Source organism: Rasamsonia byssochlamydoides (genome assembly GCF_041956645.1).
Source record: "Rasamsonia byssochlamydoides strain NRRL 3658 unplaced genomic scaffold VTN77scaffold_17, whole genome shotgun sequence".
Taxonomy (NCBI): domain Eukaryota; kingdom Fungi; phylum Ascomycota; class Eurotiomycetes; order Eurotiales; family Trichocomaceae; genus Rasamsonia; species Rasamsonia byssochlamydoides.
Genome location: NW_027192400.1, coordinates 392,568 through 418,843, shown reverse-complemented (window position 1 = coordinate 418,843; position 26,276 = coordinate 392,568). Strand labels below are relative to the sequence as shown.

General features: G+C 51.6%; 10 protein-coding genes across 10 annotated transcripts; 5 read left to right on the top strand and 5 right to left on the bottom strand.

The window, feature by feature from the left end:
- Window positions 1-375: 375 nt before the first annotated feature.
- VTN77DRAFT_2292 (uncharacterized protein) lies at window positions 376-1,404 on the bottom strand (the record flags this gene model as incomplete). The annotated part of the gene is made up of 3 exons (XM_069418115.1): window positions 376-1,107; window positions 1,191-1,283; window positions 1,357-1,404. The coding sequence occupies 3 exons, from the start codon at window positions 1,402-1,404 to the stop codon at window positions 376-378; spliced, it is 873 nt and encodes a 290-aa protein (XP_069279476.1).
- A 2,782-nt stretch (window positions 1,405-4,186) lies between these two features.
- On the top strand, window positions 4,187-4,984 carry VTN77DRAFT_2291 (uncharacterized protein; the record flags this gene model as incomplete). The annotated part of the gene is made up of 1 exon (XM_069418114.1): window positions 4,187-4,984. The coding sequence occupies one exon, from the start codon at window positions 4,187-4,189 to the stop codon at window positions 4,982-4,984; it is 798 nt and encodes a 265-aa protein (XP_069279475.1).
- Window positions 4,985-5,013: 29 nt separating this feature from the next.
- Window positions 5,014-5,658, top strand: VTN77DRAFT_2290 (uncharacterized protein; the record flags this gene model as incomplete). The annotated part of the gene is made up of 1 exon (XM_069418113.1): window positions 5,014-5,658. One exon carries the CDS (start codon window positions 5,014-5,016, stop codon window positions 5,656-5,658), a length of 645 nt encoding a protein of 214 aa, XP_069279474.1.
- A 464-nt stretch (window positions 5,659-6,122) lies between these two features.
- VTN77DRAFT_2289 (uncharacterized protein) lies at window positions 6,123-7,854 on the bottom strand (the record flags this gene model as incomplete). The annotated part of the gene is made up of 3 exons (XM_069418111.1): window positions 6,123-6,984; window positions 7,053-7,599; window positions 7,677-7,854. The coding sequence occupies 3 exons, from the start codon at window positions 7,852-7,854 to the stop codon at window positions 6,123-6,125; spliced, it is 1,587 nt and encodes a 528-aa protein (XP_069279473.1).
- Window positions 7,855-8,498: 644 nt separating this feature from the next.
- VTN77DRAFT_2288 (uncharacterized protein) lies at window positions 8,499-9,812 on the bottom strand (the record flags this gene model as incomplete). Its single annotated transcript, XM_069418110.1, has 4 exons — window positions 8,499-8,791; window positions 8,842-9,210; window positions 9,284-9,431; window positions 9,573-9,812. The coding sequence occupies 4 exons, from the start codon at window positions 9,810-9,812 to the stop codon at window positions 8,499-8,501; spliced, it is 1,050 nt and encodes a 349-aa protein (XP_069279472.1).
- A 1,112-nt stretch (window positions 9,813-10,924) lies between these two features.
- On the top strand, window positions 10,925-12,979 carry VTN77DRAFT_2287 (uncharacterized protein; the record flags this gene model as incomplete). Its single annotated transcript, XM_069418109.1, has 2 exons — window positions 10,925-11,697; window positions 11,767-12,979. The coding sequence occupies 2 exons, from the start codon at window positions 10,925-10,927 to the stop codon at window positions 12,977-12,979; spliced, it is 1,986 nt and encodes a 661-aa protein (XP_069279471.1).
- A 1,706-nt stretch (window positions 12,980-14,685) lies between these two features.
- On the top strand, window positions 14,686-16,477 carry VTN77DRAFT_2286 (uncharacterized protein; the record flags this gene model as incomplete). Its single annotated transcript, XM_069418108.1, has 7 exons — window positions 14,686-14,857; window positions 14,979-14,985; window positions 15,096-15,155; window positions 15,308-15,716; window positions 15,870-15,913; window positions 16,087-16,300; window positions 16,448-16,477. 7 exons carry the CDS (start codon window positions 14,686-14,688, stop codon window positions 16,475-16,477), a joined length of 936 nt encoding a protein of 311 aa, XP_069279470.1.
- Window positions 16,478-16,897: 420 nt separating this feature from the next.
- On the bottom strand, window positions 16,898-19,924 carry VTN77DRAFT_2285 (uncharacterized protein; the record flags this gene model as incomplete). Its single annotated transcript, XM_069418107.1, has 2 exons — window positions 16,898-18,043; window positions 18,092-19,924. The coding sequence occupies 2 exons, from the start codon at window positions 19,922-19,924 to the stop codon at window positions 16,898-16,900; spliced, it is 2,979 nt and encodes a 992-aa protein (XP_069279469.1).
- Window positions 19,925-20,555: 631 nt separating this feature from the next.
- On the bottom strand, window positions 20,556-23,165 carry VTN77DRAFT_2284 (uncharacterized protein; the record flags this gene model as incomplete). Its single annotated transcript, XM_069418106.1, has 2 exons — window positions 20,556-23,046; window positions 23,119-23,165. The coding sequence occupies 2 exons, from the start codon at window positions 23,163-23,165 to the stop codon at window positions 20,556-20,558; spliced, it is 2,538 nt and encodes an 845-aa protein (XP_069279468.1).
- Window positions 23,166-24,060: 895 nt separating this feature from the next.
- On the top strand, window positions 24,061-25,282 carry VTN77DRAFT_2283 (uncharacterized protein; the record flags this gene model as incomplete). Its single annotated transcript, XM_069418105.1, has 4 exons — window positions 24,061-24,313; window positions 24,388-24,569; window positions 24,622-25,194; window positions 25,247-25,282. 4 exons carry the CDS (start codon window positions 24,061-24,063, stop codon window positions 25,280-25,282), a joined length of 1,044 nt encoding a protein of 347 aa, XP_069279467.1.
- Window positions 25,283-26,276: the final 994 nt, after the last annotated feature.

Sequence of the window (26,276 nt, the reverse complement as noted above, 5' to 3'; positions counted from 1 at the left end):
GGGGGGGGGAAGGGAAGAAGGAAAGAAAAAGAAAATACTCGTGTCTGCGTTGTGATCAATGGTCAGTATTAACTTCCCCACTCACTTCCTTGCCTAACTCAGGTTTGTAGTAGATATCTAGAATCTTGCATTTTCCGGTGGTTTGATTCGACGCGTGAACTTGTACCTGGGTTTATGGGCCAAAGAAAAAAAGAAAGAGAGAGAGAGAGATTTCAGTCATGGCAGACACGTCGTGGAAACTATCTCCTTGTCTTACCACTTTATCGCATATTCGAACAATTACACGGCTGGATTTGCTACCTCCAAGTTGAACTGTAAGAGAACTGTAATAATGCAATGAACCAGCACCATAATGACGACTTCAACTGTTATCAACTAGCCATTGTTAGAATGGAGTGGCAGTGAAGTCGGTTCCACCGACGTGCTCGGCCACTTTCCCTCTGCATAATCACCTCCCTCCTTCGCAATCGTCCACCATGGATTTCTCATGTCTGGGGCTGGAAAGTCATAACCAAGATGAAGCTCCCATGAACTCAAGCGCGCCTCCCTCACTGCTCGCCCAAACTCGTCCATCCAAATCAGATTGATCTCCCCCGACTGCGTTGTCTTCTCGTCATGAACCCAGATGATGCCCGTCACCCATGCCCAATGCGCGGACGCCCGAATATATTCATGCATATCTTCCGAGTTTGACATGACGTCCTTCTTGGCCTCCGCCTTTACCCCTCTGATGCTCTGGCGGTATTCCGCTGGACGCTTCGGACCCATGTGGCTGTCAAGGACCTCGGGGATGCACGTCAACAGTTGATGCCAGTCATCGTAATCGTAGTGAGTCCGGTCGTTTAGAAACAGGAAATTGACTTTCGTTTGGTTATCGCTCGTTGCCCGTGTGAGGACGTCTTCCGTGTGCTCCTCCATAGGATTGCGATTTGGGCCTGGCTCCCGCGCCAGTCCATAGTCGATCCGTAGCCACGCACGGTGGTGACCGCGCACGACCAACATGGCGGCGGCGCGCTGTTCAACCGTTCGGACCCGTTCCAGGATGGATTTGATCTGGTCTTCAGTTGGTCGCTCATAATTGCGTGACTGGGCAGCTTGATGATACCGCTGAGGGAGTCAGCACGACGGGACGGGGAAGTACTCTTCTTCCCTGGCAACATGTATGTAATAAGGATCAATGCTCGACTCACCCAGCGACCAGCAATGCCCATCTGGACATAGTCACGGAACAGTCGGTCTCGCTGCTCGAGTGCGGTCTCACCAGACGAGCTGTCCCATCGTTCCTGTCCAGAATCATCACATTGTTAACTTTCCAACCCTAAGAAGCTGTAGAGCAGGTCAGGTTGATGCACGTACGAGAAGGTAGATCTCCGACGCGAGCAATTCAGTCCAGAACCCTGCCATGATTGTCGGGGCAGGTCTGATGTGATGCGAACAGGTTTGAGTCTGAGGCAGTTTGATAGGATTTTGCTAATGGGAGGTTCTGAGGAATCCACCATAGCAGTAAGAGTGGAGAGTAACTTTTTCTAAGAGGGAGGAAGAGCACGATCTTCGAGATGAGGGACGAGGGATTGGGCTGTGACGAGGGAAGGAACGATGGATGGATGACTCTCATGACTGCAAGCCCCCTCCCTGGGCCCTAAGCCCTAAGCCCTAATGATGTCTAATTTGGGCTGAACCAGCAGAAGTATCTTCAGCAATATCGTAGAGGTTTGCAACTCGGTTTTCCTTTTCTTTTTTCTATTTGTTCGATTTATTTCATTTCCTTTTTTTTTCTTTTTAAACCTTGCCTCCTTTTTTTGCTTAAAAAAAAATCCAAGTCTGCGATTGTTGTCGCTATAACCGATTGCTGAGACGCTCAACACAATTCTGCCATTCCATTTACCCTCGACCTGTTCTGGAAAGAACTAGAGATAGAGAAGTCCTGACGAGGTTGTTTCCCAATTTCAATTGAAAACTGGCCCGAGTCACATATATGGCTCCCAGCAAGTGGCGCAACATCTTATAGAGCTTTGCGGCCTCTTCCCTGGAGCAAGCAGTAAGCAATGATGTCAAATGTAACATCTCAATCCTGAACTGCTGAACATCATCCTCGTGAAAAGATGGACGCAGTTTGAAGATATTATTTTCTAGAAACAAATTGATCTCGCCTGTGAGGCTGGTGGTTATCTGAGACAACGAAGGGGGTCAAACCACATTGACTCTTTCATGATTTAGGCTTATCAGCAGCACAGCTACTACTAATATGAGAAAGATATTTTTTTAGGGGATATAGACATGGGATCTGAGGGTAATAATAATATATTATAAATATTAGCAGTCGGTGGGTACTGGGAGAGGCATCCGCAACACCATGAATTTCTATAAATCACTATTTCGGGCGTTCAGGGGTTTACTTTTCTGCATTTGTCGTATTTGTCCTATATTAGGAGAAGTTGGGACTAGAACACCCTGCACAGTGCCGTGTAAATGAGTCAGCTAGACATCATCCTCGTCATAGGAATGGCTGGACGATACGACCTTTTCGTGGCAGGGAAGTTGTTAGATAGAGGAGAATCACGGTAGATAGTAGTGAATATAGCAGTGTATACATGTGTGTAGTTAGGATTCAAGGACAAACTCTAGACTGAAATATCATCCTGATTAATTGATGCTGATACTTATGAACTTGTAAGAGGCTATCTATGGAGTACCTAAACTTGCTAATGGTCGATGGAGTGAACAAGGCAGTAGAGAGCTCTTGATGCACATCCGTGGGGAAGATTCGAGAGCATGAACGCATATATTTATTCACACATTCTCTCTCTCTGGCAGAATAATATCCTATAGGATTATTTAATGTTATGATAATGACCTTACAGCATGGCTTGCTGCCTGCCTATCTCAGATTGATCTACTCAGCGCATATATCTCACAAGTACAGTACATACATATATACCAACGATTTGGTTTCGCCCAACTTTCATTCTTTCAAGGCTCTGATAATTATTTACGTACATCAGACGTAATCATGTAGTTCACGCATACCATTACCTGACCAGTGTTGCCAACAAAGTACCCAGCCAACAGCCATGGAAATGACCCATTCACCCATTACCCAACCTGTCCGATACCGATACCAAGAACGCCAAACTCACCGGGAGCTCGCCCAGAAAGGTCGATAATAAAACCCGTACACTGAACTGTCCCAAGGAAAAAAAAAAGACAAGAAAGGACTCTCCCACTGATATCATTTCATCCTAGTCTCGCCCATTGGGTGGCAGAAGTACCATTGCGCAAAGAGTTTTAGGCTCGCATTATCCTGGTGCCGGAAATCATAGAGCCTACTATGCCGCACGACGAGCTCATTGCCATCAAAATAGGCTTGGAGGATCCGGCCATGCTGTGGTCCCATGAAGGAGAATAACAGGACCTAAAATACGAAAAACAAAACCTCAGTCAGTAACCAGTAACAAAATCGGGTATGATCATATAAACAAAAGCGGCAGAAGGTAAAGAAAGAATGTAGTACTGCACCTGAGATAGATACGTAAACAATCCAATAACAAGTTAATAAATAAGTCGAAGCCACATGAGCATCTCATATCATGTCATGCCAGGTCACGTTGTTGCTAATAAGAACTGACTACTACTATAAAAGACTAAAGCTAGCTAATTATAGCTACCAGTGCGTTCCGCACTCCGTCCCGGGGGCGGGGCTCGGTACCTTCCGCGAAGTCAGGCAGGCAACTAAATTAATTAATCCAACGAAAGCAAGCTGACATCGACCTCAGCTCAAACGACTTCCTACCAACAAACAGCTCCAACGCAGCAAGCTGAAAACTACCAACAACCAACAACCATGCTCGTTTATTCAGTCTTCATTGGTGATGGTATCGAGGAGGTTGCTTCCGCTCCTCCCGGGGGCAGAAGGCAGAAGCAAATTAATCAATAATATAAAAGATGGGATGGATGGTGTGATCACACGGAGAAATATTAAGAAAGATTGTCACTTTCATGTTGCAGCGACCAGAGCAGCAGAGCAGCAGGAAGATGGCCGTGTTCGTTCGAGTGGCATTCGATTGAGACGAGACGAGACACGGCCACTCAACGAGCTCCCACCTAGGTACTTGGGTAGTATCATTGAATTCACTCGGCATTTTTTTTCTCCTTTTGTTTCTCCTTTTCCTTCTATTATCCTCAGAATATGCCATTGAAAATCGCCATCATCGGCGCCGGTCCAGCCGGGTGCATGCTGGCCCGGCTTCTCCTCCACAAGCAGAAAGACACCAAGAAGAACGACAAAAACACATCCAACAAGAACGATGACATCGACGTGACCATCTTCGAAGGCGAGCCCTCCTTCGACTTCCGCGCCCAAGGCGGCACGCTCGACCTGCACACCGCGATCGGAATCGCCGCGCTGAAACAGGCCGGCTTGTACGAGGAATTCCTGCGCGAGGCGCGCTACGACGGCGAGGCCACCGTCTTCTCCGACAAGCGGCGGAATGCGTTCATCAGCATTGCGCCCGCGACGGGCGAGCGTGCTGGCGGACGGCCGGAGATAGATTGCTGGGCGTTGCGGCGGATTCTGCTGGAGTCGTTGCCGGCGGAGAGGATTTGGTGGAATAAGCGGCTGCGTGCGGTGAGCAGAGTTGCAGCAGGGACAGCAACAGGGACGGCGACAGCAGGACCTGTTAGGGATGATGCTGGAGACCACCTCCAGCTAGAATTCACCGACGGCACGACCCAAGCTGGCTTCGACCTCATCGTCGGCGCCGACGGCGCATGGAGCAAGGTCCGCTCGTCACTCCTGTCGACGGAGAAGCCGTTCTATGCCGGCGTGGGCGGGTTCTCGTTCAGCATCCCCGACGCAGCGACCACGGCGCCCGATTCCTACAAGCTCGTCAACCGCGGTAACTTCTTTGCGTACGATGGCTGGCAGCAGAAAGGCCAGGGCCGATCTATCATGGCCAGCAGCTGGGCGACGGCAGTATCAACGTGAATGTGTCGGCGGTGCGGCCGGAAGAGTGGATGGAGCAGGCCGACTACGACGTGACGGATGGAGAGGAGGTGAAAAGGGTCATTGTCGAGCGGGACTTTGCAGACTGGGACTCTCGACAGCTGGATCTGGTGCGGAATGCCGATGGCAAGACGGTTGTCGCGCGGTCGCTGTTCATGCTTCCTGTCGGCTTCACCTGGGAGCATCGGAGGGGCGTGACGGTGATCGGCGACGCAGCGCATCTGATGACCCCGTTTGCAGGCGAAGGCGTCAATCTCGCGCTAGAAGACGCGCTCAAGCTGGCGCAAGCCATCCAGCGGGCTGTTGCAACCCACCGAACAGAAGCAAACCTGCGAGACGTCCTCGACAACCACATCCACTCCTTCGAAAAAGACATGCACCGCCGCGCAACCCGCTCGCAGCAACTGACGCTTGACGTGATGACCGCTCTGATCCTCACGCCTGGCTCGCCCGCATCGATCATCGAGCGATTCGTGCTACGATATATCTGGTCGCAGACTCCTGATTCGCTGAAGATCGTGTGTGTATTGGGCGGTGTATCCGTTTCTGGCTGCGGCGGTGTATGTGGGGTATTTCGTGTTTATATAAAAGAGTGGCGGTGCGCTGAGATTGTAATTATTCTTCTCTCTCTTCTCTCTGGTTATATGATTTCCTGATTATGTGGGTCAATTGCGTTTGCGATAAAAGGGTTGGGTTTGGACAGGAGTATACCTAGTTACATCTATGTATAATATATGAGGAAGAAGCTATATAGTATCATAAGAAAGCAAAAAAAAAAAGGCAACGAACTGGGATCGACGAGAATAAATTCCGATTTATATACCTATATAGCTAACCTTTTCACTCGTACCTACTGCATAGTTAGAATGGACTTGCTGTCCAGCTGCTGTGGCCAAAGTCGCAAGGCAAAACGTGTCCTTGGAAAAGAAACAAGACCACCCAGTATCGGATTAACGCCGGAGGTCACGGAAATCTGGCGTCAAACTTGAGATAACAGATCTGATCTGGTCTGTCGAAGTTGAATGCAATACCTGAACCTGGTGAAGATAGCTGGACGGGCTGTGCGTCCAAGAATCATCATTAAACCACGATATTCAACTAGCTGACAGAGTTTCGACCATCATACAAGTTGTTCACTCTTCTCATCCCCTGCCAAATACATCCTCACATTAACCCCCCGTCCCGGCGTGCCCACAATCTCCGCCTTGAGGAACTGCTCCTCCCACTCACCCACATACTCCACACGCTCATACCGCTGCAGAATCCGCACAATCGTGTACGCGATCTCCGCGAGCGCGAAGTTCTGCCCAATGCAGATGCGCGGACCCCCGTTGAACGGGATGTACTGCCACGGCTTGGGCTGCCATGTCTCCCACCGCTCGGGCGAGAAGAGGGCTGGGTCGGCGAAGGCCGCTGATACAGGTGGGTAGAGGTCTCGACGGCGCTGCATCGCGAGAGTGGAGTAGATTACTGCGTCACCTTTTAGGACTGGGAGCGGGAGGTCGCCGTTGGGCCCGCCGCCGGTGGGCAGTGTTGTGTCTGCCAGCGCGAAGCGGATGTTGAATGGCACGGCTGGGTACAGGCGCAGTGTCTCGTTGATCGTGTGTTTCAGGTAGGGCATGTTCTTGAGGTCGTCGTACGTCGGGGCGCGCGTAGGCCCGACCGTGTCTAGGATCTCCTGGCGCAGTTTCGCGACTACATCTGGATAGTGAGAGAGTTCGTAGAATGTCCACGATAGCGTGGCGGCAGTCGTGTCGCGGCCCGCCAGCAGTACGGCGACAACCTGGTCGCGGATGACCTTGGGGTCGCGCGTGAAATTGGCCAGGGAGTGCAGAAAGGTGAACGATTTCTCGGATCTGCTGCGCTTTTCGAGCTCTTCTGGAGACAACGCCAGCGCCTGGTGGACGAAGGGCACCACGAAGTCGTCGATCGTCTTGATGCCGCGGTAGTAGGCGCCTCGGGGGAGGAACCAGTGGAGGGGTCTGTAGAGTTAGCATGGTCTTTTAAGATAGAGCGACAAAGATGTAAATATATCGATGTTTCCGCTTACTGCAGCACAGTCAAGGTCATCTGAATACGCTGGACATCCGAAAACGCCTTGACAAACTCGGCCTGGGGATTCTCCAAGCTGTTGACGGCATGACCGAGCAGAAACTCCGTCGTCACATCCAGTGTCATCCGGTAGAACAGATCCATGATATCGAACGCCTGACCCGGACTACCAAACAGGCCCATCATGACCTGCGTCCGCCGCTCAAAAATCTCCAAATCGCTGATGCGATCCTTGACGAACATGGGCCTGATCAGATGCCTGCTGTTAGACCAGAGCTTGCCGTCCGTCGTGAAGATGCTGTCCCCTAGAAAGGGACTCCACAGCTCATGGAACTGCTGTCCCTTGCCAAAGTCGGCGAAGTTCCCCGTCAACACGGCCTTGATGTGTTCGGGCTCGCGGGTGAGCAAGTAGCGGACGCCCCCCGTGAAGTTGCTTTCGACGCAGTTGGGACAGGACGGCGTGGCGTGGCCGAAGATGCTGTTGAAGTAGTCGAGGAGGCGGTTCTCGCTGTGGGCTTTGGCTGCGTTTAGGAGCAATTGGAGGTCTGGCGCCACCATTAACAAACAATAATATCATCTATTAGCAGACAACAATTTCATCGATCGATGAGACGATAATCACCTCTGATCGGAATAATTGGCCCACTGGGCATCTGCGGAGCATGGAACCCGCCGTGCCACTTGCTCAGCTTGTAGTTGTACCAGATGAGACTGACGCTGCGGGCCACGGTCAGCAGCAGTAGCAGGCCTGCCGTCGCATAGACGGGCGCCAGCAGGACGACACCCAGGTCGACAGCCATTTCATTCGTGTTCTTGTCGATCGATCGTCACTGCTTTGAAGTAGATATTTGAAGCTTGTCTCATCTATAAGATAAGACTTGCAATAGCTGGATGAAAGGTAGATCAGTCAGATCCATCAGATGGGAACTGATAGCGATTGATAGATGAGCAGCAGCATGACTGGTAAGGTAAGCTCCATGTGAAAGTCCCCAAAACCGAGGTCGTGGACTGGCCGATGTCTGTTTGCCTAGGTGGAATATGCAGCTGATGCACCTGTCAGAATATAGCCTGATAGTTGAATCTTACTTAGGGTGGATTTGGATGATGATTGTGCGGAGAACAATCCACCCCCGCTCTGGAGAAAGCCAAGCAGAGACGGCGTGTGGACTAGCATCAAGTAGGGACCATCTCTGCATGTCGGGATGGTTATGGGAACCAAGCAGCTGGGTTTGCTAAATGCTGGTCTGCGTTTATTATTAATTGGTGGTGGGGGACAGCATCAAATAATTTTAAACAACCTCGAGATTAAAACGAAAATTGAAATATTCAAGACAGACTCTATGGTCTACTCTATAGCCTGCATTAAATCTTCAAGGAGAGTGCAACCCTTTCCATGCCCTGCTGTTCCAGGAACATGAACAGATTCGCTTCTTCTGAGTCTCAGTTAAAAAGAAATTCTCGTCCCCACCATACAGGGCACCAGACTCCCCGGCAGATGTCTCTCGATCGCAAATTTCGCTCGCCAGCCCGTACAATGCCCCGGCAGCAAGACCGCCGGGTCGAGACGCTTCAGATCGCGAACGGTGCTCGCGACCTGTGCCTCGTCGCTGGTCGCGAGATGAAAGCCTCCAACGATGGCATGGAAGGGCACCGAATCTCCCAGCAGGCTGCTGGCGTGTCTGGCAGCGTTGATGACGCCGGCGTGGCTGCATCCGGTGAACATGACGATGCCTTTGCCTGTGTCCCGTCATTAATCAGCCAGCAATGGGAAATTAGAGAAGGGCTACCTTTCAAATTACACATGAGAAACCGCTCATCGGCAATCTTCTCGTCCGAAAACCACTCCCCTTCTTCCCGGACGTAGCGCATCCCGTTCCGCAGGCCCGTCTCGTACGTAGTCCGACGGGGAATCTCGTCTGAGATGAGGAACATGTCATCCAGGACGGTGTGGACCTCGCTATGCTGGTGAACTATTGCGCCCGCCTCTTCCATCTCCTCGAAAGTGGGATCTGCTTCCAGCGAGACGATCTTGTCGCCTAGAAGAAAGCCGCGGTAATCCGGTCGGGAGGGGTGCACGTCCACGACAACATTCGTATCTGCAAGACCTTTGGCCTTTTTGGCTTCTTTGATCATGCGGATGGCTTTGAGCATGCCTCCTGTAGGAAGTCAGACAACGTCCAATCAATCGATAGACGTGAGGTGAAATGTCAGTAGAGAAGTGATACTAGCCAGAATGATCGCGATGCCAATGCGATAGTTGGATCACTTCTATAGAGGAGATGTCTGCCTGCAGACGGGTGACATTTCTCTCCCAGGCCTGTTCTTCAGGGCCGGTGTCGAAGAGGATGGAATGCTTGACGTTGCCTTTGGTGGCGGTCTGTACAGTCAGTCTCGATCTGAAGAAGTGATGATAAGTAGTAATGTAGTCTGTAGAATTTATTTAATTGAAAACAGTGAAAAAAAAAAGTACTAATAATAACAATAATCATGGAACCCATTTGAATGTTGGCATGCCTACCAGCAGAATCGACAACCCATGCGCCGAGCAACACAGATTCTCCATGCGCAACTCCACCGCGGCATCCCCGCGCTCTCCGGGCTGCAGTCGCGGCGCCGTCGACATGGCGATCTGCGCGATCGACCCTCCCGTCAGGTGGACGGTATCCGGGGATGCCGGAGACATCGGGTCGAGTTCATTGTCGATGATGACGAGGGCTTCGAGGGAGTCGATCTCGACGAGAGATGACGCTGGGGACATGCTGAGTGCAGTACGTACGGGTCGTACGGTATTACTTCGTTGCCGAGCGTTGACGAGAACGTGTCGGTATCGAACGATACCACGTGGATTTGAGCCGTGAGCGATTGTTTCAGTTGGAAATCTCTCTTTACGAAAGTGTACTCCGTATATGCAGTTAACAAGCTTAGAGTTAATTTTCGGAATAACAAGAAGCACAACATACGGCGTACGCGCTGCTAATTAATGGTTTTGAGGTTCTTCCGACCAAGATGACCTCAGACCAAGTAACTCATTACTAACTACCTGTACAGACATATCTGGCCAGAACTCCCTCCGGATCAATTTATTGTAGTTTGATATTTTGGATGAATTTACGTAATTATTTACTGACGAGTTTAGGAACGCTTGGGAGGGAAAAATATATTCCTGGCTCAATTCTTGTGCTGTACATCGTAATGAAGAGTCTAGATTAGGAGTTCTTTTTGATTTATTTGTTTCTGTATTTTTTATTTTTTATTTTTTATTTTTTTATTTTTTTATTTTTTATTTTTTTATTTTTTATTTTTTATTTTTTTTTATTTTTTTATTTTTTATTTTTTTATTTTTTATTTTTTATTTTTTATTTTTTATTTTTTATTTTTTTATTTTTTTATTTTTTTATTTTTTATTTTCTATTTTCTATTATTTATTATTATTATTATTTATTATTACGTGGAACTTAAGACAACTTCCAATCTGCTGCTGTCGCGTGAGTCCGTGGAGCTGCCGCGGAGGGGAACGTTCCTGTTGCTCCACCAATCTAACAATTTAATCTAACAATGTAAGGAGGACAACAGAAAAACAGACAAGGAGAGAAGTAAATGAATAAAACAAATAAATAAAACCAATCAGGGTTGACATTAAGTAATCCGACTAAAGTCATCCAGAGAGTCCTGCAGTCTGTCACGACGAGTGCATCGGAGAAGCGACCCGCAATGACGGAATAGGCAGAAATATCAAACAGCCAACGCAACTCCGCAGCTTCATCGTCAGTCAAGTTTCTTGCCTCACCCATGGCCTCTCCACGGCCTCCTGCTCCGCTCCCGGGTCCTTAAAGACCCTCGTCTTGCTTCTTCCTGCTGACTGTTTCTGCTATGGCGTCGTTCGCGACTTCGCGATGCGCCCGCTGTCTGTGGCAATCGCCGCGCGCCCTCCCTCGCAGTCTGCACAATCCTGCTCTCGTCCGGCCTCCCCGCAGATACATCCATCCTCAAGAGTTTAAACCCTTCGTCCCGCCGTCTCCTGCCTCTCTGGGCAAACCAGCACCGCCCAAGACCTACCGCCGCACCCGCAAGTGGCTGCGTCGCATCTTCTACCTGTCCCTGGCCACGGGCGTCATCTATGTCGTCGACACACAGTTCTATGCCTCCTCACTGACGCGAACGGCTCGCACGTTTTGCCTCGGTCTGCTCGCGGCCCTGGACTACAAGATCAATTTCCGCCCCAACCCGCCGTTCGCAAAGTCCATCACTGCCGTCCACGCGCGCAATGCGGAGCGACTGTCCGAACTGCTGCGGCAGAATGGGGGTCTGTATCTGAAGATCGGCCAGGCGATCGCGATGCAATCGGCCATCCTGCCGGCGGAATTCCAACGGATGTTTTCGCGCATGTTCGACGACGCGCCGCAGAACGACTGGAAGGACGTCGAGAGGGTCATCCAGGAGGATTTCGGCAAATCGGTGGAGGAGGTTTTCGGAGTCTCGTTTAGTGGCGATCCTACGAAGGGAGTCATGGAGAGGAGGGCCAGGGCTAGTGCCAGTGTAGCCCAGGTGCATTGGGCGCGGCTGGCAGATGGTCGAGAGGTGGCTATCAAGATTCAGAAGAGGGAGATTGCGCAGCAGGTCAAGTGGGATTTATGGGCATTTAAGTGGGTTTCCTTCTTTTCTTTTCTTTTCTTATTTTTTTTTATTCTGGCGTAGTGACTGACTGCCGACAGGGTGGTAACATGGATCTACAGCAAAGCCTTTGACCTCCCCTTCTACAATCTGGTCCCCTTTGTCAGCGAGCGCCTCTTCCTCGAAACCGACTTCGAAAACGAAGCGAACAACGCCGAACGCATGGCCGAGTTTGTCGCAAAAGAGCCGCGACTGCGAGACCGAGTCTACATTCCAAAGGTGTATCGAGAACTCAGCTCGAAGCGGGTCATGACTGCGGAGTGGATTGAAGGCGTGCGACTGTGGGATAAAGACGCCATCACGCGGCCGTGGCGAGGCGGCTGGGGTGAAGGCAGTCCAGGCTCGCACGGGACGCCGCTGGACCCGAATCAGTCCAGTACGAGACTGGAAGATCTGGCGAAAAAGGTGAATTCAGTCCGGATCAAGCCCGAGCGCAACCACTGGCGAGGATGGAATAACCGGGGCGGACTGGGACTGTCGCTCAAGGACGTCATGACCACGATGGTCGATCTCTTCTCAGCGCAGATGTTCCTCTGGGGATGGGTACATTGCGATCCTCATCCAGGCAATATCTTCGTCCGACGGCAGCCGTCCGGCAAGCCGGAGCTCGTTCTGATCGACCACGGCCTGTACATCCAGCTGGACCCGAACTTTCGACACCAGTACGCGCGGTTCTGGAAGGCGTTGTTGACGCTGGACAACCGCACGCTCGAAGAGGTCGTCAGCCAGTGGGGGGTTAGCAACCCTGACATCTTTGCATCGGCGACCCTGATGCGGCCGTATCGGGGCGGCAACATGTCGACGAGTCGGAGTCTGGAAGGACTCACCAAGAAGGAGAAACAGGAGCGGATCTACGAGATGCAACAGGCAGCCCGCAAGGGGATCCGCGAGATCCTAGGCGACGAGACGAAATGGCCGCGCGAGCTGATCTTCATCGGGCGAAACCTGCGCATCGTGCAGGCGAACAACCAGTTCCTAGGCTCGCCCGTCAACCGGGTCAAGATCACGGGCCTATGGGCGTCGCGCGCGCTGGTCGAGTCGCCAGATCTGCCGCTGGCGGTGAAGATCCGCAATTATGGCCGGCATGTCGTGTTTCGGCTGGTGCTGTTCACGTCGGATGTGGTCTTTTATCTCAGTAAGATCCGGCAGTTCCTCGGATGGGGCGGAGGCTTGGAGGAGGATATCGAGAGGCAGATGAGAGCGGTGGCGCGGGATATGGGGGTGGAATTGAACCAGAATATATTCGAGGGGTGAGACGAGACACATATACTCGGGTGATATATTCGCGTGATATGTCAGCCTTTCCTTGATTTCTTCTCCTCTCTCTCCACATCCCCGCTTTCTTCTTCTGATGTGTATTATTGAGAAATATGGATTCTAGAGTTCACTGTTCACACATGCGAAGCGCATGTATGATATAGCATAGCATATTAGCTAGCATTGTACGGTAGCATAGGTAGCTCTGCTGACTGCTGAGTATATGGAATATGTACTGTACGAGCATAGACCAGTAAGATATAATCCGCGGAGATAGAAATCAATTTTTCTCTCACGCGTAAACATATCTATAGTTCTGTCTAACTCACTGACGCATCCACTATCTTATTAATAACATCGACTCAACTCCACTTTTCTACCCCTTTTGTTGTCAGAATCGGCCAAAAACAACGCCATGGCGTTGGTTTCGAACCAATTCTGATAGGTATGCCGGTTTTCTCACAACACCTTTTCTGTTGTCCTTCTTGAATCCTATTGTCACTACTTTATTATGTACTGCAGTATATATATATATATATTTTCGATCAGCAAACACATTAATAATATTAATTGAATCAATAATCCAATCCAATCCATATAGATTATCGCACTTGCAATCTGATTGATTACTCGCCGGAGAATACCAGGATCAACCCGTCTCGTTCGTGACTCAAATTCGAATTCGAATTCCACTTCCATGTCCTCCGAGTGGTCTGTTTGTCAGCCAGCCGGGTAAGTTGCCTTGCTTTGCTTTGCCTTGCCTTGCCTTGGCTGTATTGCATGGCAATTTAGGTATGTATACCTAAAGCTAGATAAGCACTCCGTACCTAAATTAGGGATATAGTTAGGTATACTTCGGCTGACCTGCCATATCTTGGATTCCCCACAGAACTACCTACTCCATAGTCACCTAACATGTCTAACGTGTCTGTCTCGACTCTTCCCCGCATGCTATGGAGAAGGAGGAGGAGGAGGAGGAGGAGGAGAGGCTAGAAGGGTCTTCCTGCGCAATCGATCGATTACTAGACTTCAACATATACCAACGTAGGTAGTATCTACGTGCACTGTTTCTGTTGCATGTATGTAGTCCGTATAGTAATAGGTACTCCGTAAGATGGACGGACTGACTAACTGACTGACCGCTCGTCCTAACTGGTTGCGATTCTCCTTGGGAGGGGTAGTTGGTTGTTTTACTAGGTGGTAGGTCGAGACGATACGATAGTTATAACCACCGATACGAGGCCAGAACCGAATTGAACAGACCAGACTAGACCAGATGACAATTTAACTAACTAATGCTATACTGAGGCTATATGAAGGTGTGCTCTGCTCCTGGATGATGGAAAATCATGCCATGTGCCATGTGACCTTCATCATCCAGGTTAGCTGGGTTACCTGCACAGGACAGGACAGCTCAGCTCAACTCAACGCTTAAAATGAGGATCAATCAGTCTCCAGTAATCTGGTCAAGGGGATATAAATAGTGGATTATATATAGACACCTACCTGGGTAGACACCTAGCTAGGTAGGTATACCTATGTGTAACAGCATCCTTACGGCCTACCAACCGATAGGATCGTCTCGTGTTGTGTCGTACGTGTTTCCTGACGAAGAATAAGGAAGAGAGAATAAATAGAGAGGAATCTCTCACGTGGTGCTGTTCTGCACTGCTCTGCTTACTTGCTTTCTTGCTTGCGCAACCATGCCATCCCCAAGCACGACCCTCGTCCGCAGCACCTCTACGCTGCTCAGAGCTTGTCCTCGACGACCATTCCTGGCACAGACGCCACAATCACCATCATTTGGGATTCGTGGTAGCTATCGGGGCGTGAGAACACTACCTGCCTTCTCGCTGGAAGGGAAGACCTGTGTCGGTAAGACGAGACCGTATATTATAATCTATACCCTTATATCGATTGAATATCTTATCTTGATTGAATATACCACCTCTTTACTGTACAGAAGATTGTCTATGGGATGAGCTGACGGGAGCAGTAACGGGGTAAGTACGCAGTACAGTACTGCAGTTCTGCAGCACACGACGATATGTCCTATCTCCATCCATGGCAGGAAGACGACAGCTGACTTGACTTGATGACTTGTCTTGTCCAGAGCAGCAAGAGGACTAGGAAAGGAGTTCCTGACCGGGTTCGCGTTGTCGGGTGCGAGGGGGTATGTATAACCAACCGTTTTCTTACTCCCAATTATCCCATATCATACCATACCATCCCATCCTATACCATATCATATCATACCATACTGTATGAGATCAGAGCAGATAATATCCAACGATCGATCAATTCATCTGACTTCTACTCTTCCAGAGCCTGCGTAGACCTCACGCTCCCCGCCGCGCAATCCTCCATCGCAGACATCACGCAACACGTCAGGACCATCCAACCCTCCTACCCACCCCCCGACCTGAGAGCCTACGCCTGCGACGTCACGCAAGAGGCGCAGGTAAAAGCCACCTTCGCCCAGATCGTGCACGATTTCGGGCAGGTCGACGTGCTAGTAACCGCCGCAGGGATCGTGGACAACGTCGAGGCGGAGAACTACGAGTACGACCGATGGCGCAAAATGCTTGCCGTCAATCTCGACGGGACGTTTCTCTGGGCGAGGGAGGCGGGGAGGCATATGTTGGAAAACCGGGTTAAAGGGTCGATTATCCTTGTGGCGTCGATGAGTGGGAGTGTTTGTGTGAGGCCGCAGAGGCAGGCGGCTTATAATGCGGTACGTATATACAAGAGAAAAGATACTGATGATGTTGAGATGGGCTGATCTATGTCTATCTATCTGTATTTCTATCTATCGATAACTTTCTCATGTTAATGAGCTGTGTTGGATACTGCTGACTGACTGACTGACTGGACTGACTGTACACAGTCCAAAGGAGCAGTCATCATGCTCGCCAAGTCGCTCGCAACGGAGTAAGTGGAATTATCATCTATCCATCAGCACCATCAGCACCTTACAAAGAAAAAAAAAGGAAAGAGAGAGAGAGAGAAAACTCCATTGACCTCCAATATCCCCCACCCCCCCTCTCACCCCCCCTTCCTTCCCCCTCCACACATGTACTGACATATGTACATATGTTCGTCAGATGGGGCCCCTCCAACATCCGCGTAAACACCCTCTCACCTGGATACATGCAAACGGACCTGATCCGCGAGCTGCTGGAGAAGCAAGGCCGGGAACTGGTACGTTCGTGGATCAAGGACATCCCTCTAGGCCGGATGGCGCAGCCGTCGGAGCTGCAGGGGACGGTTGTGTGGATGGCGTCTGATGCGAGCAGGTATTTGAATGGGGCGGATGTGGTATGTTTGTCATCATCTATTCAGCAATTATCTATCTGGGGATTATAAATCTGTTTTTCTTTTCTTTTCTTTTTTTTTTTCAGATTGTTAAGTTGCAGGATTTGTCTGGTTGTCTGTTGTGTGCGACTTACTGACGATGTCTTCTAGATCGTTGATGGCGGATACACCGCGTACTGATTGAAGTCGATTAATACTATAGATCCATACAGATATGTCTATATATCTATCTATTCACTCACTTCGAATTTTGACTGGATCAACAAAATACGACACACCACACAAGTTCTCTGCAGACTCCACAGTTAGAAGAGAAAACTATATACTTTATAAGATATATAACAACAAGGACTGCACTGTAGAGATAGAAGTGGCGCAGTACCAGACGGCATCTTCTATTCAGTGCAAGAATAAAAAACAAACACAAACCTGGAAGTCGGACGAAACAACAACGATGGGTAGGGTATCTCGCAGTACGCTAGACGATAGACAAAGCCACAAATAAAATAAAATAATAAACAACGTGGGTATCTATATAATCCATACGAAAGATTGATATATCACGACAGTAACAAGACCACCTAGCAAGGTGATGATGCATCAATAAGGTATCCAATGCTCATATCCCGCCGGATGCCACTCCTGTCCTGGATACGCCGTGCTGGACATGACAATCTCCTCGCTCGAGTCGTCTGCCGTCGCGGGGAGTTCTACTGGTGACGACGTCTTCTCGATCACCGGGCCCTCTTCGTATCGACGGGGGAGACGGTTGGGAGTGTCGTTGGTGGTTGGTTGGTTTTCGTGGGTAGAAGAGGGAGGTTCATGGGTACTGGATCCCTGAGATTGCTGCAATTGCTGCACGTGTGATTGGGGATCAGCACTCATGGCTGCATCCCGATCAGCCGGTCGAGAGAGAAGATTGCCATTTCCTGCTGCTGCTGCCCGTTGAAGCGGCTGCAACGACGGCGGACGGGACGCTCTCCCCTCATCCGGATCCTCAGGCAAGCTGATACTCCACGGCCGCTCCTGGTCTCCAATCCGCGGCGTCTCCGGCACGGCATTGAACTTGCCCAGCCGGTGCGCCGGATCAGAGTAGTCCGTGCCGGGGATCTTCTGCTCCTCTCGCGACGGGTAGGGCCGCGGGCTGCGTGAGCGCATGTGCAGCTCCTCTGCGCGGCTGCGACCGCGCCCACGATCCGGACTGGGTGCGTCTCCTCGAGAAGACCACGGAGGAGAGAACGTCGTGCTGGGTGAGTAGGCCGAATGTAGTGACGGGGTGGAATGTGTATGCGAGAGAGGAGATGGATACGCCTGCTGATAGGGCGCCGAAACCGGGTATTGAACCGGTTGATATTGGGGCTGCGGCGGCGGAGTTGGATAGTGGTAGCCAGGATTCGACATCGGAATTGCCGTCTGCTGGGTAGGGAGATAGTAGCCAGCGAAGGACGGATCTTGCGGACTGTAATCCTGGCCAGGAGCGTAATATCCTTCTGGAGGCGGAGGCTGGCCCAAAAAGGAACCATAGCTCATAGGGGTCGGCTTAAACTGCTGCATTGGTGGGCCACGCTCCATGACAGAGGTATAGCCGTAGAAATATGGACCTGGCTGTGGACCATGCCCAGATGCTGCAGCCGCATACTGAGGTTGTCCTGGCGGAGGATTCTGCTGAACGACTTGTCGCTGTCCATCAGCATGGCCTTCTGGCTTGTCGCGTTGCGAATTAGGCGTAGACCGGTTAAACAAGCCCTGTGAAAGTCAGCCAGTGATCAACGACAAATGCAGACGTATACATACACTGATCAACGACAGGCTCATCTTCTTCCCCTCAGCTGCTGCGTTCCCTGAATGCGTCATCCGAGGCAACTTTCCGATCTTCTTGATTTTGCTCTTGAGAGGCTCGCTAATCGACGGCGCAGCCTCCGTGTGCTGATTCAATGGGGACGGCTCTGCTCGTAGATCGAGACGAGAGGCTGCTGCATTGGCGATCATGCTGTCGCCGCTGCCCTGGCTGTCCGAGGCTGGTCTGCTGAAAGTCCGAAGAAAGCTGTTGGGGGTGGCCGGACCTGAAGCTGCCCTCGTGTGTTCGCCGGAAAACTGGCCTGTCCCACGAGTAGAAGATAATTGCTGCGTCTCGCCCTGCCGGTCTGCACGAACGACCTGTTGAGGCTGCTGCTGCTGCTGCTGTCGTGGCGGTGATTGCGGACGCGGATTGACGGATGCATAATAACGACGGACATTGACACCAGGCGTACCCGCCGGAGCCGACGACGTGTGAGAGTGAGACGGCAGTGGAGTTGTCCTCCAGCGAGTACCATGCTGGACGGCCGGCGAAGGCTGGGGTTGACGAACGGGAGGGCCAGGAGGTTGAGAGGCGGGAGGATCCTGCGCTGCTGATATACCAAGACCGGTCTGTGCATCCGCCTGCGTCTGGGACGGGTTAGGAGGATTATATGGCGGAGCGTCTTCCTCCTCCTCCTTCTTGTCCTCTAGATAGTCCGCTTCAGGATCAGGAAACGGTGGTGGAGGCTCGTCAGGGGCATCCTCAGGGATGTCGGCCTGTGGGAAATCTGAGAATTGAGGAGGGGCTTCCTCAGGCCTGGTTCCGTCGCTTTCAAACGAAAACCTAGGACGCTGCTGAGAAAGCGATGATGGAGTTTCATTTGGCATATTAGACAAAACATTATACGCCTTGCCCTCGTCGGCTTCTTCTGACTGGTGTACGGCGTCGTTAATACCATCCATCCCGTTGCTAATCCCTGAGATCTGCGACATCGTTAGAGGGTGTGAATTTGGCATGGCGTGGACAGCTTCGTCAAGTCTCCCCCTGACGTCCATCTCTTCACTAATTGCCGAGACCTGTGACGCTGATGACAACCGTCTGTCCTTTCCGTGAGGCAGGGGAGACACTCTGAGATTCTCCAGCGACAGTGGATGTGATCGGTGCTCTTGATCGAACCGACTGGAGTTTGCATCGAGGTTGTGTCTGTCATCAGCAGAGACTGGCTGCGACTTGGCCAGATCTTCGAATTCGCAATCCGTCAGATGAAGTATTGAATCCGGTCTATCAGACTCCGCATCTGATTCCGAGTCTCGAGTATCTGCAGAGTCAGGCAAGTTTCCCGGAATCGACCTCTCTTCTCTGTCAGAAAGAGCAGGCGGGGGTGGGTGTGTCTCCGGAGCATCATGTCCTCTCGAGACATCCACTTGAGATTCCTGCAAGTCGGAGGGTCTCTCCTCAGATTGGCCTGGGTTCGAAGTCGCCGTCGAGTGTTTATCTGGATTAATAAGTGCCAGTAATGAGACGTCAACAGAACGAGAGAGATCATGATCTATATCCAGCGGAGGAAGTCTCGCAACTTGGTCATCGGCAGCGGTTTCAACATTTTTCTCCAGAGGCTGATTGTGTTTGTCCTCAAGACCATCGACGTCTGTTTTACCCTCTGCAACATCACCAGCAGAGGCATTAGTATCCGCCGAATACAGATCGACCGCAGGCTGATGTCGCTCGGACGACCCAGAATCCACAGTGGCGCCCTCAGACTGCAACATCCGCCGAGTTATAGAGCTATCAGTAACAGATGGCGCATCTGGCCTCGACCAGGCGTAAAGCTCGTCCATACCAGCCATTCGCGACTTCCGCAGAGCTTCCTCTTCATAATATCCTTGCGCCGAGAAGGAGCGAGAGTGGCCTTGCTTGTTTGTTGAGAAAACGTCCGCATCAACGAACGCATGAGAAAAGGGGCTCTCATGGAATTTAAATGAAGGGATTCGAGGCACGCCTTGACCTTGATTCTGAACCAAAAGACGCTGCTGCTGGGATGGATTGTTGCCAACTGGCTTCTTCTCCCGATCTAGTAGGTTGGAGGATAATATCTTGGTCACATCGTCCACCTGCAAACTCCTGCGACGATGATGGCCAAATATCGACAGAGATGATCCCTACAGAAACAACCAACAAATTAGAGACAATAAACTTAAACATTTCGATGGAAAGACGTAAAATTGCCAAATACAAATACATGGAAGGTGTCTCGTCCCGTCTCCCATCATCAGTATTGCCCAATTGGCCGGTTCTACGCGGTCGTATGATAAAAGACAGGAGGTAAGAAGGAGGAAGAAAAGAGAAGAAAAGATTTCAGTGTCAGGTAGGAAAGGACAAAGGGTATATAGACGCCACCCGCCAGAATTCATAAGAGAATGATCCACGCAAACACAAGATTTTTTTTTCTTTTGCGGGCCAAGTCAATCCAAATGAAAATCAATCTACCTTGTCGCCGCCTGCGTTCCCTCGCAATTTATTCCTGCCCTTGGCAAAGAGACCTCGAGCAGCCCCGCCAGCCTTCCCACCGAGCATCCCAGCACTGTGAAGCAGATCCTTCCCTCTCGCTTCGACGTTCTGCCTATTAATCATATCTCTGAGAGGTGCCCCGGACGGACGTCTTGCGTGACTGGTGCCGGCGGCTTGCGGAGAGCCGTCTGGATGCGACGCGAGCGAGAGATTTCCAAGCGAAGATAATTTCGGGAACTTGGTTTTCGAAGGTGCAGGCCGGTGACCTCCAGTCGGAAGCTGGCCGTTGAGTTGTAGCAGGTGGGCATGTTCGGGGAGAGCGTCGGTGGTTGCTCGAATCCAGTCAGCCAAGCCGGAATCGATGACTGCAAACTGTTCTCTGGTCTCGTTGAAGACCCGGATTCTCTTCTCCGGAGACTGAATGTCCAGGATCTGGCGAAAACCAGGCAGTTTCGCCTCGCCTAGTTGACTGGAAGGCTGGGATTTCTGTGACTGGCTGGTAGGCGGAACACCGCCGCTTTTTTGTGGCTTTTCCAATGCAGGTTCAGGCTGGCTGGTGACGGTGTCTTTGGTGACAGTGTCTTTCTCCGGGGTGGGAATTTGGTCAGAAACATCAGTGTCTTTGGATTCTATGACATCAGGTGGAGCCTCTTTCTCTTCAGGCTGGGGCTGCTTTTCAGAGGTCTGAGGCGGCGCAGATGAAGGTTCCGCAGGCTCTTCAAGAATGTCTATCTCAGAATCATCTGATTCTTCCCACGAGAAGCGCTTCTTTAGTTGAGGCTGTTGAGAGTCTGCATCATCGGAACGTTCAGCGGATGTGGCCTCGTTCGAAGGCTTAGGATTGATGGTAAGAGTAAGAGGCTCTTTGGATGACACACGCAGAGGACTGGTGGGGGTGATGTCTGGCTGCTCGTCCCAATAGCTATCATATTCCGTGGGAAGATCTGTGCTTTCTACCCGGGGTGCTGATGGGGGCTCGAGGTGGTCCGACTGGGGCGCCTGTGTTGATGAATCCTTAGTCTCTGGCGACTCTGGACTAAGGGACCGAATAATCTCTTTCCGCAGCCGGTCACTCTCCATGTCTTGGGGGGAAGTCTCGGTGCTCAAGGAGGGCAAGATTTCTGGAATAGAAACAGCAGAAGGCTCTGGAGGCCGCGCCCCTGAAGGAATTCGGAGAGGCGCGGGTGCATAAACACTTGTCTCTACTGGCGATCTTTCCGTTTCATCCTGGTGATCGTCGGACTCAATGGACTGGAGAATGGTGTCAGCCTGGGAATCATCTCCAGCAGCACTTGCATCAGGAGCAGCCTTCGTGGGTTCTGGAGACGGCGCATGAGCCGTCTCATTATCCAACTCTGGTTCATTCTGAGCCGGATGTTCATCGAGACTCTCTTGGGATTGCGAGGGAGTAACGGAGGAAGTCTCGACCGGTTCTGGTTGAGGAAGTTCAGCGGTCGACACCGCAGGCACTCTAGCCGGCGCATTCCCCGAGGCGGGGGCTGTCAAGCTCCGTCGATAGCCCGGCTGAAAAACAGGAGCTGAAGCTTTTGCTGCGGCCATCTCGCCAGGTTCCTCAGTGATGGTCGGTGTCTTTTCGCTGTCCAGAATACGGTTGCTCATGATGGGGCTAATTACTGAGGTGCTGTCACTATTTGACCTGACCACGCTGTCGACAGTGGAGCTCGGTGTTTCAGGCACATCGAAAGCCTGGTTGACCACAGATCGGAATCCAAGGGAAGGATTGTGGTGCAAGGCGGGCTCTGGAGGGGGGTCAACGCCAGGGGCGGCATTGTCGGCGGGTTGTGTTTCCTGACTGGACTGGTTTGTGTCACCCAAGAAATCATGCCCGAAACCCGACAGTCGTTTGACCTCAGGCAATGAAAGAGACGGGACAGCCTGGGACGGCGTAGCCGTACTGTCGCCAGGGGATGATGGATCCTGGTCGCGGTTATTTTCTACATGCGACGTTGGCCCGACTGAGTCAGACTCCGACGGAGCAGTTTCTTGGGACCTGCGCTCCTTCTCCCTCTCTTTTTGCATCCGCTTATAAATGTCTGCAGGGCGAATGAACGTGGGGAGCTTGGCCTGGTCGGCACTTTCACTGGAGGCGTCCGCTGAAGCGTCCGCTGGTTTGTCTGGGGTCAATCTGCTGGGACTGTCATGGCGTCGATCCTGCCCTCCCGATCGATCTAGGGAGAGAGATCGATCTTCCGATCGATGCGCGCTATTCGATCGTGAGCCGGCATCTTTGGCGAGAGGAGGGACTGCCGGCGGAGCAGGTGCGGCAGGAGTGTGCTCGTCCTCGTACTCATCGTCATCGCCCCAGTCGCCTCCGTCGTACGAGTACGACTTGGCTTCTACCCATCGCTTCGTCTTCGTTCGATTGACGTTGGTTTTGAAGGAGGGGACTGGGCCTGTGGCGGGACTGGGAGATAGCGGACTCCCAGTGGTTCCAGGATACCTAGACCAGAGAGACGGTGTTAGCAGAGATGCGATATGCGACGCATTCAGAAGTAGTGTGATCTCAACGTACGTTCCCTGGCGATCGAGGGGATATGGGCGCTGGTAAGGACCAGACATTGCGGGACCGAGATCACAGCAATGCAGCAACAACCATCAGCAGCAATGAATGCGCATTACCAGGCGACTTGGTTCCTTGTAAGCTAAATGAAACTCAATCGGTGGACCGCGGTCAAACAACGCAGCAAGGCTGGAAGCGACCGGACCAGCCCGCGCTGTGGTTGAAGCAGGAATAAACGTCCTGGCGCAAGAAAGAAATTCAAAGGCGTCCAAATAACGAAGGACTTTAAGAAGAAACGGAGGCGAGGTGGAAGAAATCGTCTACGAGCCTCCAGGAGGGGGCCAAGTCGCCAGTTGCATCGGGGGAGAGGCAGGAACCCAATCAGCGCGGGCAGACAGCGGGCTGGCGACGTATTTCGCAGCCTGCTGCTTGGCCCGATCGGCAGGCATCCAGCTGCGCCTCATTACGCTGCTACAGGAGAGACACTGTTGCCAATTAATTGAATTCTACGGAGCACAGCGGGAGAGAAGCAGCGATCTATTGTAAGCATACCGTATATCCTCCGTGTCTACCCCGTCCTAATCGCAGTCCGAGCGTTGTTCTCGTCCTGCTTGCACTCACGTGACTAGTCTATTTCGGGAGTTGGACGCTATTCCCTTTTGGGCCGGAGGAACCCCCGTGCGCGCATACAGGCCTGTGATTGCCATCGCTCCATCGACTGCAAACTTGGCGATATCTTATCGTCGCCAGATTGCTGATAGCAGCCCGTTGACTGCCTTCGTTTGCTGCTCTCCTCTGGTGTGGGGGTTCTATCTGCCAGTTCGAGTCAGTCACACAGGACACGTCGACCGATTCCGCTGATAGATTACCGTTGCGACACCAGCTCCATCGCCTGTTGTCGCCTCCAGATTACCTCCTATCCAACCTCAGATTCATGACCTTGTCCACCTCAACATGACCGCAACCTCCGTCCAGGACCGGACTCCCGAATTCCGGTCCATTCTGGGCCAGGCCCAGAAGCGCCTGGCATCGAACAAAGTCGGATCACAGCGTCAGGCGCTGCTATCGGATTCCCAGCGACAACAGGCCAGCGGCGCAAATGGCCCTGGTCAGGGCAGACGCGCGAGGTCGGAGTTTGCCAGGAAGGCCGCGGAGATTGGGCGAGGCATCACCAGCACGACGGCGAAACTGCAGAGATTGGCTGAGTGTAGGTTGCCGCAGGCTGATGTCCCTTTGCTTCTCGTTATGCTGCGATGGCCAGAGGACTAACTAACTATCCAGTGGCAAAACGAAAGACCTTGTTCGACGACCGGCCGGTCGAAATCTCCGAGTTGACATACGTGATTAAGCAGGATCTGGCGTCGCTGAACTCGCAGATCGCTGCGCTGCAGGCCCTCACACAATCGCAGCATCCAAAATCGAACCGCAGCAAGACCGACCAGGAAGGAGAGCACAACGACAATGTAAGATTCCAAGAACAAACTTGCTGGGACGAAGCTCGAGCTGACTTCACAGGTTGTGGTGATGTTACAAGGCAAACTCGCGGATGTGGGCGCCAACTTCAAAGAAGTCCTGGAGGTGCGGACCAAGAACATCCAGGCGTCGCGGTCCCGAACGGAGAATTTTGTCTCGTCCGTGTCGTCCAAGTCCCAGGCGGCCTTGGATCCAGGGCGCTCCGATTCTCCATTGTACAGTGCGCCAGGAAGAAGAACGCCCCAGCCAGGATACAAGAGTGGCGCATCCGATCTACTCACGCTGGAGCCGTCGTCGAGTTCGGTATTGGGACAGCCACGCGTGTCCTCGGATCAGCAGCTTCTCATGATGGAAGAGGCTCAGCCTAGCAACAGCTATATTCAGGCTCGAGGGGAAGCCATCGAAGCGATTGAGCGGACGATCAACGAGCTGGGCGGGATTTTCGGCCAGCTTGCGCAGATGGTCAGCGAGCAGTCGGAGATGATCCAGCGGATTGACGCGAATACAGAAGATGTGGTAGAGAATGTGGAGGGCGCTCAGCGCGAGCTGATGAAATACTGGTCGAGAATGTCGGGCAACCGGTGGCTTATTGCGAAGATGTTTGGCGTGCTGATGGTAGGTTCTCCTTCACCTATGTTGCTGTCGGTCCTTTGCTAACTTGCAACAGATTTTCTTCCTTCTCTGGGTCTTAATATCAGGCTGAGACCGTCATCATTCTGTAGATATGTACACTAATTAATCCTGGCCGTCTTCTTCTTCTTCTTCTTCTTCTTCTTTTTCCGCCATTATTCTCGCACTTACATGTTTACGACCGGCTTCGCAGGCGATAGTCGGGCCTATTGATTTGACTTGGTGATTGTTTGAAGACATGCTATGCTAGGTTTTTGAGGCAGTCCTTTTGTTACATGCATGCATCTATACACAGATACTCTTTCTGCGGATCTGGTTGCTGTCAACCTTGATATTGCTTTGTTTTCTTTCAACAAAGACATTCATCCATTCATCCTTACTAGGATATTAGCTGCACACAGACATAGACAGAGTCATGCAATGGACAGGATACGCCATAATCAAAGGTCCTCTTGCTTTCCTACTATCTCTGTGTGTGTCTCTCTCTCATGACACTAGTCTGTCTCGCATCGTTTTTTCCCGCATTACATCGTCTCATCATGTCCCACGACCCACGATGACATCGTCGCGTCCAGCATGCCCAGCCGCACTGGCTACGAAGTCCCATGACCTGCATCTTTCAAACAAGACGCGTCTGCCAGTCCCGACGAGTCTCATCGTCTCGTTTGCCCTTCGCGTCCTTCTCGTCCTCGTCCTCGTGTACTCTCTTATCTGATCGTCTTGCGCGTCGCATGCCAACCAAGATATCAAGAAGAGCAGAGGAGCTATCATCCCGCTTTCTTTTTTCTTCCTTCGATCTATCTATCGATCTGTCCTGTCTGTCAATCGGTCTGGCTATCTATCTACTGATCTACGCGAAAAGCTTCTTTCCCATTCGGTAAGTCCAGGAATCACTCAATCAACCACTCAATCAATGAGTCCCCTTGATATCTATCGACGATCGACGATCGATGATCGATGAACGTTGACGTGGACGAACGTGCCTTTCTTACCCTCCTCCAAGGGCGTGCTCTCTCTCTGCCCTTCCCTCCGGTACCTGTCTGCCTGCCTGGCTACTTCGCGGCGTG